Source organism: Saccostrea cucullata, unplaced genomic scaffold (genome assembly GCF_032062105.1).
Source record: "Saccostrea cucullata isolate Sc308-1 unplaced genomic scaffold, CSIRO_AGI_Scuc_v1 ctg618, whole genome shotgun sequence".
Classification (NCBI taxonomy): Eukaryota; Metazoa; Mollusca; class Bivalvia; order Ostreida; family Ostreidae; genus Saccostrea; species Saccostrea cuccullata.
The window spans coordinates 171,846-186,234 of NW_026924640.1; the positions used below are offsets into that span (position 1 = coordinate 171,846).

The 14,389-nt window shown below is 32.2% G+C and overlaps 1 protein-coding gene across 1 annotated transcript in view; it reads right to left on the reverse strand.

The window, feature by feature from the left end:
- Positions 1–523: 523 nt before the first annotated feature.
- Positions 524–14,389, reverse strand: part of LOC134266929 (uncharacterized) — a 41,682-nt gene continuing 27,816 nt past the window's right edge. Inside the window, exons 15-33 of the mRNA XM_062749141.1 lie at positions 12,397–12,656; positions 9,287–9,449; positions 8,870–8,992; positions 8,415–8,653; positions 7,730–8,030; positions 7,369–7,526; positions 7,118–7,256; positions 6,868–6,994; positions 4,214–4,544; positions 4,026–4,080; positions 3,821–3,887; positions 3,572–3,630; positions 3,292–3,343; positions 2,698–3,155; positions 2,547–2,610; positions 2,249–2,304; positions 1,862–1,961; positions 1,468–1,541; positions 524–1,255 (exon numbers count right to left, since the gene is read on the reverse strand). Of these exons, the coding sequence (XP_062605125.1) occupies positions 1,149–1,255; positions 1,468–1,541; positions 1,862–1,961; positions 2,249–2,304; positions 2,547–2,610; positions 2,698–3,155; positions 3,292–3,343; positions 3,572–3,630; positions 3,821–3,887; positions 4,026–4,080; positions 4,214–4,544; positions 6,868–6,994; positions 7,118–7,256; positions 7,369–7,526; positions 7,730–8,030; positions 8,415–8,653; positions 8,870–8,992; positions 9,287–9,449; positions 12,397–12,656 (2,933 nt within the window). The 3' untranslated portion in view covers positions 524–1,148. The remainder of the gene's footprint in view (positions 1,256–1,467; positions 1,542–1,861; positions 1,962–2,248; positions 2,305–2,546; positions 2,611–2,697; positions 3,156–3,291; positions 3,344–3,571; positions 3,631–3,820; positions 3,888–4,025; positions 4,081–4,213; positions 4,545–6,867; positions 6,995–7,117; positions 7,257–7,368; positions 7,527–7,729; positions 8,031–8,414; positions 8,654–8,869; positions 8,993–9,286; positions 9,450–12,396; positions 12,657–14,389) is intronic.

Consider the following 14,389-nt stretch of genomic DNA (forward strand, 5'->3'; position numbering starts at 1 on the left):
GCATAATTATGAAAACTGAAACAAACGATGTATCCGCTGTCTTAAGCGAACAGGTGATGAAAATTTTTGTTACTGCAGAGTTTTCAAGAAGTATCAGTTGATCTTCCCTATTTCAATCAAGTTCACGGAAGAGGTTTTTTTTTTTTTTGGTTGAAAGGGATGTCCAAGTTTTCTTTTGAAATGGCGTTCTTACATTATGTATCTAAGGCACATTTCTTCAGAAAGGAGAAAGCACTTATTTTCTTACTTAATAGAGAAAGAGATGTTCAGTGAATATAAAGAATATCTGTACAAAGCATGGCAGGTATTTCAGAATTTAAAGGCTATAGATATTTTTTTTTTCGTAATTGTATGGTCGGTATAATCTTTTACATATTTGATTTCTTTATACCCGGTATGTTATTGAATTAATTATTGATAAATAATCAATTTTCTTTATTTTCCATTGATTACTGGCACAATAATTGTTAAAACTATTACTAGTACTTAGAACTTGACAAACTGATAAATGTTTCACAGTGGGTGTTGTCCTAGTCTTGTACGACCTGCTTCATTCTAGTGTTTATAGAACAGTTGTTCTATAATACATTATTTAGCCAATCTGATTGACAGTCTGTTTAAAAATAATACCATAAAATAGAATGTTAGATTGAAAATCGTTACTTCGGTAAAAAATAAAAATTTTTATATAGATATGTACAAATTCATTGCAATGTTTAAATCTTACAGAAGTGGTACATGTACATGTAAGTCTCTCGCTCTCTCCAATACCTTATTAAAATCCCCGTTTCAAATGTTGCATTATTATTCGCATAAGGTTGGGTGACTTTAAACACTGCAACGATATTTTCAAAGAAATGGTTATCTTACTATGTAACAATAGAAATTCTTCAAAAAGAAACTAAAACGTTCCATTCCAACAAAACTGATAACCACTACTGGTTGATGTCACTTCAGAACCCACAAATTAAACAGAATTATCTGTACAATTAATCCACATACTTTAAGTTTATAAGTGATACACTTAAAAGGAGGAGCATTCAATATGTTAAAAACTCATGTCGAAATAAAACATTATTCATTTATATAAATACGTAAATATGGAGAAAAAATTGATATTTCAATATAATAATAATTTAATTTGTCCTTCATTTATTTTTGGCCCTGGAGCCTCCTGGAGGTGGTGGTGATGGTGGCGGTGGGGGCGGAGGAAACGGAGCGGGTGGTGCCACTGGTGGTGGGGGTGCTATAGGAACTGTAATGTGATAGGAGTAAGAAATGTTAAAGATCCATAAAACACAAATGAACTGAATTCTTTAACAAGAGAGTTACAAAATATTCATATGACTATTTCTGTTGTTTTTGAAATGCATATCTACCTTTCACAATTATTACTAGTATATTTTTACATAAAATACCCTGGTTAAAATGTTATCAATATGTAAATATATACTGCAGTCGACTTACCTACAAAATTTTGTTCTCCATTTGAAACTCCTCTCATTTGTTTGGGAGTTGTCTGGTCATATACTACTTCACGCCTGATATATAGTATGAAAAATATAATTATCTGAGGCAAAGTAACATTCTTGTTACAATTTTATTAGCATTCTCGAAAGAAATAAATGGCTTTGAGATATTTTCATACTTTCTCATTTATGATAAACATTGATGAGTACACCGTGTTGTTCATGGAATTAGGATTTTTTTTTAGAAAGTTAAAAAGATATGTTTAAATTATAAAATAAATTCTAATCAAGGCTAGAGTCCCTTTTCATTCTTGATGGAAATTCTAAATTATTTGCCTGGGAAAAATGGCACATAAGTATTTGTTAAAGGAAGCAAACTACGAAGTTCCTACTCTGCGATGTTGTCATTGTCAAAGATCTCCATTCCGCTGATCCTTGCGTATCTGTGGTCACTGTAGGTGTGGGGAGGAATAAAAGAAAGACGGGCATTATCTACAAAAACATATACATGAATTTTACTTTCACAATTGTTGTTAAGAAGGAAAAATCTTACTGCTAAAATGCTTTTGCCGATTTTTGTTGTTGTTGTTTTTTGTTTTGTTGAAACAAAATGATGATATAGTCATATACGTATGTTTAATCTGAGAATTATTCACGAATCATCGATGACTTTGTACAGAAATGTCCACCTTTGAAACTATTTGTATTTAAAATATATGCATACTTGCAAGTCGTTAATACTACCTGAATACAAGAAACAAGAGAAATTGTGGTCTTACCATCTTTAGGTTTAACTGGGGTGCTAGGATCTTCCTCTAAATTGCGTGTCCTAAATCTGCAATGTAAAACGGCAACCACTAGATCAAACATTTGTATAATAATAAAACTTCTGTCTTGCTGTTGCAAAAATAGTTGTCATATGTAAAATAAATTTACTTGCGCTATAAAATATATTCAGATGTAATTTTGTTGTACCAGTGATTCATTAATGATATGGATTTATCACTGACTTCAGCTTTTAAATGAAGGTAATTGTAGTTTTTAAAAGTGTTTAATTAAATATTTTTATTCGCTTACATTAAAGAATCTTCTCGTTTTATACTTGTGTTGTTCACCCCACGGTTAGCATACACAGGTTCACCTAAAAATCAATTTGAGAATTTACTAGTAAATTGAATCACATATCTACAGATAACGAATTCGTTTAGCAGACGACTAATTAGCTTGCCTGGATAAGATGGCGGATGAGTATTAACATAATAGGTATCCATGTCATCCATAAGTATCATCCCACCTTCGTGCCCGTAATCAGAAGCAATGTTTGGCAACACTGGTTTTTCGACCACACTGCTTCTTGAATCATTGGCACCGTATTTTGTTTTGTTAACCGAGTCTCTGCTATTTACAGGTTTATGCCTGGCAGAAGTCTCTGAATGTCTTACATACAAGTCTGCTGCATTTGCACCCAAATAGTAATCTTGTTCATTTATATCATCAGAATTTAACACCGTCGTGTCCCTTGGTCGTTCATATGAGAGACCACGCACGGAAGTGCCCCTTGTTTCATAAATTCTATTGCCTTGCGGACTCGCAGTGATCACTGCATGAATGGACCTATCTTGCATGTTAGCCTCTCGCCGTTTTTTAAGTGTGTCCAGATAAGTTGTCCTTGACAAATTGTCTGATCTGCAATATACATTTATAAATAATAGCAAGGTAAGCTTTTAATAGGTTTCTTTTGAAATTTAGTGACATACTGGGTGAATTGAAGCTTTTACTAGGTTCCTCGTTGAAATTTAAAATGAAATACTGGGTTGCATACCGTAAAATAACGTCGCCCTCTTCATCTTCACTTTGCATTTGTTTTGAACCGTCTGATTTTGAAAATCAAAAAATGTACATATCATTTTATTAGTTAACCTATTAACTAACACGAAGCCATTCATCTGAATGTTCTCCATCAAAGAAATCTACAATTAACTGTGAAATAGTTCAATAACTGTTACAGATTGTCCTTTTAAGGAATAACCTTTAGAATTTAATACTGTTCACATCGTACAAGAATATTATTATTCAATATAATACACAATTAAAAGAATCACCTTCCCTACTGCGTCTCCTTAAAGACTCCCTCTGGTGAACGGATCCTTTACTAGCTTTTCTTCAAGTGAGAGAAATATTTTTAAAGGGTTTTTATACATGTTTATTTGGTTACATGGCAATTTTTTTTCTTTTCTAATTCTTTTTGTCATATGAATTTTGTTTTAATAGCAATTCTATAACAGTAAGCAGTTTTCCCATGACAGCAAACATTCGTTGTCAACTGTACTTTAGAGAAACAAAAGACATACTGTATAATGGCATCTAACGCTTCATCTATCATTTCTTTGTTCTCTTCTTCATCTTTTACTGGATAATCTACAGTTTTGAAAGTTTAAAAATCAGAGCAAGTGGATAAAATTAGTATTTGTTTTCAAAGTTCTGCAAAACATGATTAATTCATATAAAGAATCTGTTGTGAGAGTTGAACAAATAATCGCAGTCTAAATTCTATACCTTCATATCTTGTTTGTGGTCTCTCATACATGTTGTCAAATTCTTGAAAATACACCTTCATTAAAAAGAAAATTTATATTTAATTCTTGAAAATACACCTTCATTAAAAAAAAATTAATTATTATTCATTTTTGGTTGCTTGGGCATAATTATTTGAAATTTAAATGAAGGATAAAACGTTTAACAACCTGTTTGTCCTGAATTCGTCTTGGATTTCCTTGAGGTACATCATAAAGATTATCTTCCATATCTGCAATTGTGTCATAAATTCCTTTTTCATCATCTTCATTGTGAGGCGAGAACCGACCAGAACCACGGTCACGTGGTGTTGTGACGTTGCTGGTATCTTCGTCACGTATTGAATTTAAATTGCTAGTGTCGTCATCACGTGGTGTATTTACATTGCTGGTATCTTCATCAGCGTCTTCAAATTGGTTTGCATCAACTATTAACGCTCTTTCTTGATCTGTCTTTTCTTTTTCTTTCCTTAGCTTCTCTACCTTAGCCATCCCACGCACCCTGCAATGAATCAGATAAGTTTTACCATAATACAGCAGGTATAAAATTTTTACAGCTACCAGAGACCTATTGAAGATAGAGTTAGTGTATAAACACACTGTACAATAGTCCAAGAAGTCATTTGTTTTCAAAGGGCATATTCTAATTATTTCTCACTTTGACGAAGTCGAGAGGAGCTTATGTTAATTCCAAGGCGTTGGATGACGCAAGATAAGTGACTAAGCTAATATTTTTGAAGCAGGTAATTCCCAAGTAACTGTTCATAGCCTCAAAGATCTTAATTGTGTGGATGATGTATCTATCGAAGAATAAAACTACCACACATGCTTCGGATGCTGGATCTGACAATCATGTTCTGGATGAGGTAACAGTTTTTAAGCAGGTCCATTTACAAGAACATGTAATTGTAAGTCTACTTGACCAGACTTATAATGAATGATGTTTCTCAGGATTTATACTTCCAGACTCGCTTAAAATGATGATCTGACAAAACATATTTCAGAAGAAATACCTAAGCTAAACTGTTCTACCAAACATTTGCATCCTACAATATTTGCCTCTGGTTCTAGGTTTGTCCTTTATTTTCCATTTAGTGACGATAAGTCCTTCTTGGATCAGACTATCATTGATAATGCTTATTAGGAAACATAGCTTGAACTTGTTTTTAGTCCCCTAAACTTGGTTTTCCACACTTTTTTTTCTAAACGCTGGCAGATATTTAGCTGACATTAATGAGTTACAGATCGATTCAATGATTTTTTTTACAGAATTATGACCTTTTCAATTTTTCAGGGTTTTCCGCACTTTTCTCCTAAACGCTTGCAGATATTGAGCTGGTTTTTAGTATGAGACTTTACCTTAATTAGTTATCGATCAAGTTTGCATTTCGTTCTGCTTAATTAATTTTTGAAAGAATTATGGTATTTTTATTTTTTTTTTTATTTTATAATATTGGGTTAAATATAGGGTTCGTGATGCACTACATTTATGTCGTGATGCACTCAATTTATGTTCTAAACGAGATTGTCATGAATTGAAACTTGCTGGACAGCTCTTATAAATTGATTAGTTATATACCAAGTTTGCATTTTGTTCTACTTCATTGATTTCTGAAGGAATTGTGGTATTTTTTTAATAATTGGGTTCACCGGGGTCGTGATACACTAAATTAATGTCGTGATGCACTACTGGATTAATGTTCTAAACGAAATTATCATGATTTGAAACTTTATAGTGACAAATATAGATCAAGTTTGATTCTTTCTGGTATAAAATTGTTGTTCAACCATGTAAAATAAACTGTTCTGATCAAGACATTTGTGTGTGTCAAATGGCATTCAACGAGTCTTTCGTTGTAAGGCAGATATCCAATACATTTCATTCATATTCAAGTAATAACTGAAATGTCGAAATTTAAGTAATAATTTTTCATACACAGGCTCTAATAAAATGACACCCCAAAGAGAATAAGGGAACCGGTAGGGGACATGTATTGCTTATGCAATACTCTCAGAATGCTTGTTATTATAAAGCTGGATCTGACTTGCATTTTCTGGATGAGAGACGAAATCAAAGACTATATAGCAGATCACTGTCTCAAGGATCGAACTATAATGCATACCTAGACCGAACCTGTACGAATGATACATCTAAGGGTTGCACTACTCGATTTGCGTCGAAAGTTGAATACGAAATACACTTCACAAAAGAGTGAATCCTACCTACACCAACTTTCATGGATAATGCATCTAAGGATAGAGAGTAAGTTACACACTTGCTTCGGATTCATCACTTTTTGGAGCAGGCTTACTCCGGTCCGCAAATACCAAGCAACTATAAGCCCTTTCCAAACTAAATTGGTTAAATTGTGTATCTAGGGATGCAATAAGCAGGTATCACGAAATAGCTTACACTTTTCCTAGCGCTTTACAAGATTTTGATATTTGACATGCAAATAAAACACCAGAACAAGTGCCATTTACAATGGAATTTCATCGCCTCCACCTGAGGTGTTAGTACCAATATCGCTTTTGAATACTCCTTTGAAACAAAGTTGAAAAAATTGCAAAAAAACCAAAGAAATAGAGATACCGGTATTCGATGGATACTAGGAGTGATGCCTACGGGTCTCAAAATGAACTACATTGATGAAATTTCAGTTGAAAAGCTATTACCTATTTTGTAGTTCCTTCTTGAAATTTTTTTTTTAACATGACTAGAAAACAGTTGTACTAGTTAAGTATACAGTGACTGTGTGGAACTTCTATTCAGTGTGTATAAGCACATTTCAATGAACTTCTAGATAATTTTTAAGTAGACTAACATTTTAGACTTTCGTATAGCATCCACTTTTTGTCCACATACAAAGCACAAACAGGCCAGAAATAGCAGAGGTACAATAGCAGCTACAATACGGACACCCATCTCTTCTTCTTTTACAATTGTCCATTCTGAAACAAAAAAATGCACGACAACAATAAAAATCCTATAGGCCATTGTTTTCCTTTTAAAATGCGATAGACACTGAAAACTGCAACTGTTTAGTGCAAAAAGTAATCAATAAATATAAATACGTGTCTTCGGAAGCGGTTCCTCTATTATAAACGCATGCTGAACCACCATCACACCGGCATGATGAACTGCACACAGATAGATTCCGCTGTGACCTTTACCAAACAATTCTAATCCACTAGTATATGGCTGTCCTCGAAACTGTATTAAAACATATCTCTTCATAAAGAAAATACTTCTCTTAATGAAAAGTAATGCACAGTAAAATTATTACGTATGAATTCTATATAAAAATGAAACACTTTAACTTTACCCTTTGATGTATTTTGAATGATCCATTTTCATTTGGGTAAATGACTTCATCAGTTTTAAACCACATGACGTCCACATCGATCGACTTTCTTATGTAGTAAGTATAATCACATTTTAATAATACGTCACTCCTTTCGCTTTCTCTAATGATGTCACTAGCTAAAAATAAAACCCAAAGAAAATAAACAGAGCCTCTTTAAATAGTGGTGTATATTAATGCTAGGAAATGACAGAAAAAAAATTGTCATTATTGTTTTTTAATTCAAATTTATTTATTACCTAAATGTTAGAAACAAAGACAGAGAACGCTAAGACTCACAAAATTCTTTCAGCAAAACAAAGAAAATGCATTTTTACTGTACCTGAATAAGTCACCCCCATTGAATTCAGAAAACCATCTTTGTTCATTATTGCTGCCCCCTTCATGTCCACCCTTTGACCATTTATTCTAAGACTGTAGATATACCCCATAAACCCAACAGTTGTCTGGACATCTTTGTGGAGTTGATATCTATCAGCTCTTTCTCCTCCACCGACGTATAAAGTTCTGCCTGGTGAAAATGAAGACCCGTAGGACTCGAGTTCAATGGACGGTCCGGCGTTCACCCTTAATTTGGCTGTGGTTTTTCTGACGGCCAGAGAGATGTGATACCAGGAATCGGGCTGTAAAAGTGTGTGCTATGCTGACAATACGGTACATCTAATAAATTAGTTCAAGTTTGTTTACAAAGCAATAGGACTAAATGTACATTCAATGTGAATATAATTATATTTAATTACGGGCTTATTATACACCATATAACAGTTTTTAGGCTGTTTTTACGATTTTATTCCTTAGAATTTAAAAATTTTAATTAAAAATCGAATTAAAATAATCTTTACTGTTTACACCTTTTAACAAATTTCTTATGTAAATAATGTGGCTTCTTATAGCAGTTGTGTCAGTAGTTTGGTGCTGTATGCCTTAAGCTTTGAATGCCAAAAGTTGGATAGGATGGACGTTCAATTAATATATATTGATTTCACTAATGCTAAAATAAAGCCTACCTGGATGTCCGTCAGATCAGTGCACACCATCTTCTTTCCACAGTTGAAGCAAAAAACAAGAACGGCTTTTTTAATCTTTAAATACACAACGGATTTTGCTTCAACTCCGTGATTAAAAAGCAGAAGACCATCCATCTTCATCGGCGAAAAAACGATTTCTACGGAAAATCTCGTCGTGCCGAGTACTGACAACTTCATGTAGTTATTTCCATGGAATATAGGATATGCAACCGTTGGCTCTAAAAATAAAAAAAAATGTTATAAAATACAATTATTTTATTGAAAAGGCTTGGATATAAGCAAATCGTCAAAAGGATTCAAGAAAAATCCTCATAATCCATAACTTGGTACTTGGTTTCATCTATACAATCCAATGCTTTTTCTTTCTTTTTATACTGTGGATGATGTATTATTATCTGGTTATTAATATTTGAGGAGTTGTGATTTTTTTTTACCTAATTGTTTTTCTTTAACGTCGATACTTTTGATAGGAGCGCCATATTCAGATTTCGACGCGTCTTCAAACAGACTTACAGCTCGGAAATTCACTCTCAACGAACCAATCACGCCGGTAAATCCTGGAATTACATGTTGAATTACACACTGTAAGTTAACTATAGACCGAAAAAAAAATTTAAATTAAAAAATTAAATCTACATGTAAACACAAAACACATGACGTAATGCAGTGAAAAGTGAAGATATACTGTGCTTTCCTATACATTCATCTTTTTCTTAATCATTTTATACATATATATATATATATATATATATATATATATATATATATATATATATATATATATATATATATATATATCATACAAACATTAAATTAACTTTGATTAAGTTCATAAAACTTTATATATGTACCTATTCTTTCTTTTCTGTGTTTATCCCAGCCTACCGTCATCTCTGCGTCAAAATTTAATTCTCCTTTACACTTTACGGTGGTGTTCAAATGTTTACCATCATCTACTCTCATGAACGCCCGCTTTTTGAAAATGCAAACCATGATTGTGTGCCAAATATTTTTCTAAAAGTGTAGAAATGAATAATACTCATTCTTTAATTGAATTTACGATCATCTTGCAGGCATCAGATTTTAACACAACATATCACTACCTACTGATTACTTACAAATTTAGCTTTGTTAAATATGAGTACATTAATTATGGGTAAGTATTACCATTTTCCATTTCGCTGTTCTTTACCCTGAAGATAATTTATCTATACAGTTTACATTATATAAACAATTAAAATTCAAGTATTGTTGCAACAAAACTTCAAAATGTCACAATTTGAAAAAAGTTATGAAGTGATAAAAGCGTGTCAATATACGCTTAAGGGGGATGTACAAGCCATATTGGATCTAGTCTGGTGTAAAATAAGAAATACCAAGAATGCGCTAAATACTCTACTAAACTAGCTCAAAGTTACCCAAAGTGCTAATGCACTAATTATCTACTGTTAGAGACCAAAATTAGTAAACAATTAAGTTTATTTTGTCTTAATTAGAAGAAAATTAATCATGTTAGAACTGCGCAGCTACAGCATTCATGAGATGAAAAATGCATTGAAAATGGAGTTAGTTTGATTCATTGATAATATGGCTACAACCATTTGTTTCGTTTTTTTCTTGTCATTATCCATAATTCTTGAAAATTTGATTTTTCATATGTGTGTCTTCCTGAGGCCATGTGTTTATTTCGTCCGCCATTCCTCTGACACAAAGAGTTCGAATAACAATGATTTTAGAATAAATGCGACCATAATAACACCAAGACGAGAAATTACTAAGTAATAATCATTAGGTTATATTACTTACTACTTTTATTTGTTGCATCGCATCGTCTGATTAATGAAAAAACGCGATTTTAACCTCACTCCAGCAAATCGGGAAAAACTTTTCTGTTTACAACTCGAAATTCCTCGCTAAAATTATTCCGCTAAGCACATGGTTGGCATGTGCATATATCTGCTGTGGATAAATCCGTTTATTACCATGATTATATTTAATTTTTCATGGAACAAGTCTTGATAATTTGTTGGTTTCTTTAAAACTCAAGAAAAAAAGATAAAAATGTCCTAAACATATGTGTTTACGTTAGGTCTTTTTTCTGTGGCGAAAGAAGTTATTTTCAAATGGGGCACTGCAAGGAGGATGCTTAGCATTTAATTTGAAAATGTTAAACAAAACGCAGTGCATGAAAAATAAATTGTAATTACATGTATTACATTCGAAAAGTTGGTACATATGTCTATTTTGTTTATAAGTTAGATAGAAAAAATAGGCATTTATATGATTTCCTTCAGGCACCTCACATAAATAGCTAGAATGTTTGCAATGACCCACACATTGTATGGGGTCATGTTTGGACACAAAAACGCATCATGTCTCATTATGTTGACAACGTTGTAAGCTCTCGCTCATTGAACATACGAAGCTTGATAAAATATGATGAGTTGTTTCTATGAAAATTTAGAAGCGAGCACAATGTTTGCAATGAAAGGTCCATTGCATATGCTATGTCTATCATCGCAAAAAAAGTGAGTGCTAACCCCCCCCCCCCCTTCCCCCGAAAATCCTTTGTTTGTTTTTCAAAATAGTGTCAAAGATTAAAAAAAATTGCATTTCTAAGTATGTGATGGAACATGTACTAGCCTTATAATACCACTTGTTATAAAAATATTTGGTTGCCCTCTCTCCCGATCTGCTGCCTAGAAATGGCCCGACTCATTTTTTTAACATTTCATATTATTCTGTAAACAATTCTGTTTAAATTTTAAAGATTAATTAACGTAATTTGTCGCTAGTGATGATTCCAAACATATTTTGTTTATATACTGACACGCAAAAAAATGCATTACAATAATTTACAAATGCTCTTATGATTTTTTTTTTCACTTTTCAGAACATCAGAGATTTGATAAAAACAATTCTGTTTGTTCAATAAGATATGACTGTTAAAACGACAATGTTTATGATCACAACAATTACCAATGCTATAGGTCATTAAATTTCCAATTATTCTTTGACATTTTTAAATGCCCAAGACTAGAAAATGACAGTGAACCCTTGTGTCACTGTTTAAAAAATAAGACCCTGTTGAGCAAAATATAGTGTGCTTTTTTACATTGAAATTTTTTAGTAAATGCCATTTTTTAAGTCTTAGCATTGTTTCGGGAAAGAAAAAGTTTATTTTTTTAAATATTGCTGCATTATTTATGATGAACAGTAAAATTCCATAATATTGCCAAATGTTTTGTTAAACATGCAAATTTTGATTTCTGTTAAGCAGACTAAAACTTGACCCGGTTATGGTATGGAAATCGTTCTAAATTTTAATTTACTGATGTTTACCAAATTGAAGATATTCATAATTTCAAATACAAAATTCTTTATTAAATGAAAATTCCAATGTAAAATAGGGTTTGTATTTGTGCGTGTCAGTATAGGTTGATTTATACTTTGTACAATTGTAATTTTGAAAATATGGGCAAATAGAAAAAAAAAAATTATGTTCAAATAAATAAATTATGCCACACTATAACACCTTTCCTCTTTTTAAAGTGTTCATATTATTTGAAATATTTTGACTGTAATTCTACATTTAAAGATTGTTATGCCTCTCCATATTAAGAAGAGATCTGGAAAACAAGATTACTGTACAAATTTAGCTTTGTTAAATATCAGTACATTAATGGTACCTTGTTTTGAACTTGAAATTATCATTTAAAAGTGCAAAATTTAGCATTTTCAACAAATGGTTTAGAGAGAACATTAATGCACAGTTTCATATTTTTTTGGATTTTTTACATAATATAAACAATTCAAAAATTTTTTCAAAAGTATTGTTATATATGCAAAATGCATTCATGTATAATGTCACAGATTAAAAATCAAAATATATGTATTTTAGCCATTTAAAAGCGTGTCAATATACGCTTAAATACATCAGTAGATTTTTCAGTGTACCAACCTTTATCTTATTAGGATATTTTAGATTAAGTTTGTATTTCCCATCGGACACCTCCAGCCAGGGTTGACCATTGTCCAGAGAGAGTTCAAACTCGTGAGCGCATCTGCCAGTACTGCAGTGTCGGTACCGGCGGACCATCACCCCCGAGTCCTTCTCAGGTTTAAACAGGACATACAGCAGCAAAAACGGGGTGGCTCTTCGATGTGCTTTGTAGGTAAGATAACTTTTGTTATGCAGATGAACTCCCTTATTTTCGGGATCTGAAAAAGAAATTGAGAAAATTTTACAGAGATTTAAACAATGTTACCTTTAACTTAAAGTTTAAGATTTATCAATAAATAAAACACTGAAAAACTAATTAGTTAAAGTCATTAAGAAGACTAGTAAATTTACTGTCAATACAAACACTACCTTTAGTTTTACTAGATATTGGACAGATTTACTAGATAACATTTAGTAAATCTAGAATTTTTAAGCAACTTTCATTAGGTTAGTGAGTATCTATATATACGACCCCCGCGCCACGTGACACCAACTACTCACTATCTTAGCTAATCAACACAATGATTGCTAATCCCGACGAACGCTTTACGAGGTACACTAATAAAATTGCATGTAACTGGGTATTTCTTTCATTGAATTATTCACATAGAATAAAGTAATTTATGATTTACATAGGATTACATCATTATAAATACTACATGTAGTATTTCAAAATCCAACACATTTTTATGACGTACAAATTTTCACCGAGTATTAACTTCCCTTACATGTAACAGTACTTATTAAAGAAAATGTGAATTAAAACCAATCTCATCCATTTTTCCCTAAAATGTATTTCTTCTAGATGTTTCGTGCATAGAAAACTACAGGTTCGATGAAAAATTATCAATGCGTAAACTAGTCGCAAAGTCTTTCAATGCAATTATACACTGATTGTTAATTTTGAACAATTTTTTCCCTAAAATTTCTTTCAGAACACAAAACAAAAAACGTGGACTTTCAACCACATTTTTGATTCAATTCTGGCAAAAATTGACTAATATCACTTTGACTGGGCAATTTGCCAAGAAATACAATGCGCAAGCGTTGCATTGTAATGCATCAGAATGCAGCATGATTTCCTTTCACTTCTCAGTGTAGAAGAAATATTCCCCCACCATCCACCCTTCTAGATATCCTATTTATACAATTTTTCTTTTGCGATTGAATGTAAGTTTTAAAATTTGCATAATGCTAGTTTGTTACAAAGTTCGATAACTCAAATTATGGCCCTTTGAACAACGTAGACAAAACGATCTTTGCTCTCTGCTTTCTATTATGCAAATGTTTAGGCAAAGCTAATGGATAACAAGCTTGTATACTATATAAGACTTTAGAAAGGCAATTTGAGTAAATAACGGTGATGATGGGTGAAAAGTTTGGTTTTAGTGCGAGTCTCTCTCACTAAACAATTTCTGTTACGCAGGACTGAAAAGCGCCTTTCATGGTTAATTCTACAAAGGAAATTGACGCTTTGTTTGATTGAGTATTAAGATGTTTATTCATCAGTCGTTTTGGAAAGTTAATTTGATTTTTATAATCAAATGATGTAACAACAGAGTTCTTAGAAAGAAGACTAAATTTTTTAAAAAAGTTCATGTTCAACATATTAATTTTGTCATAAATCGTAGTTACTGTCGTTCAAATACTGACCAAGTTTTTGTTTTAAATAGACTCACAGTACATGTACGTCGATCATATTATAATGCAATACAGTGTAGTTCTGATGTGTCTTCATTTAAAAGCAGAATCAACTAGCTTGCAATTGAAAGAAGTTCACTCAATACAACGTTTCCTCTGGATGTTTTGCAGAACCCTAATTAATTTTTCGTATAAAGAAATCAGCAAATGTGTTTTTGATGACAACTCAGCCTCAGTACTGTTATCAGAGTAAATTCTGTTATTTTTCCTGGTGCATATCTGCATCACTCACAAAATTTCTAATTGTCAA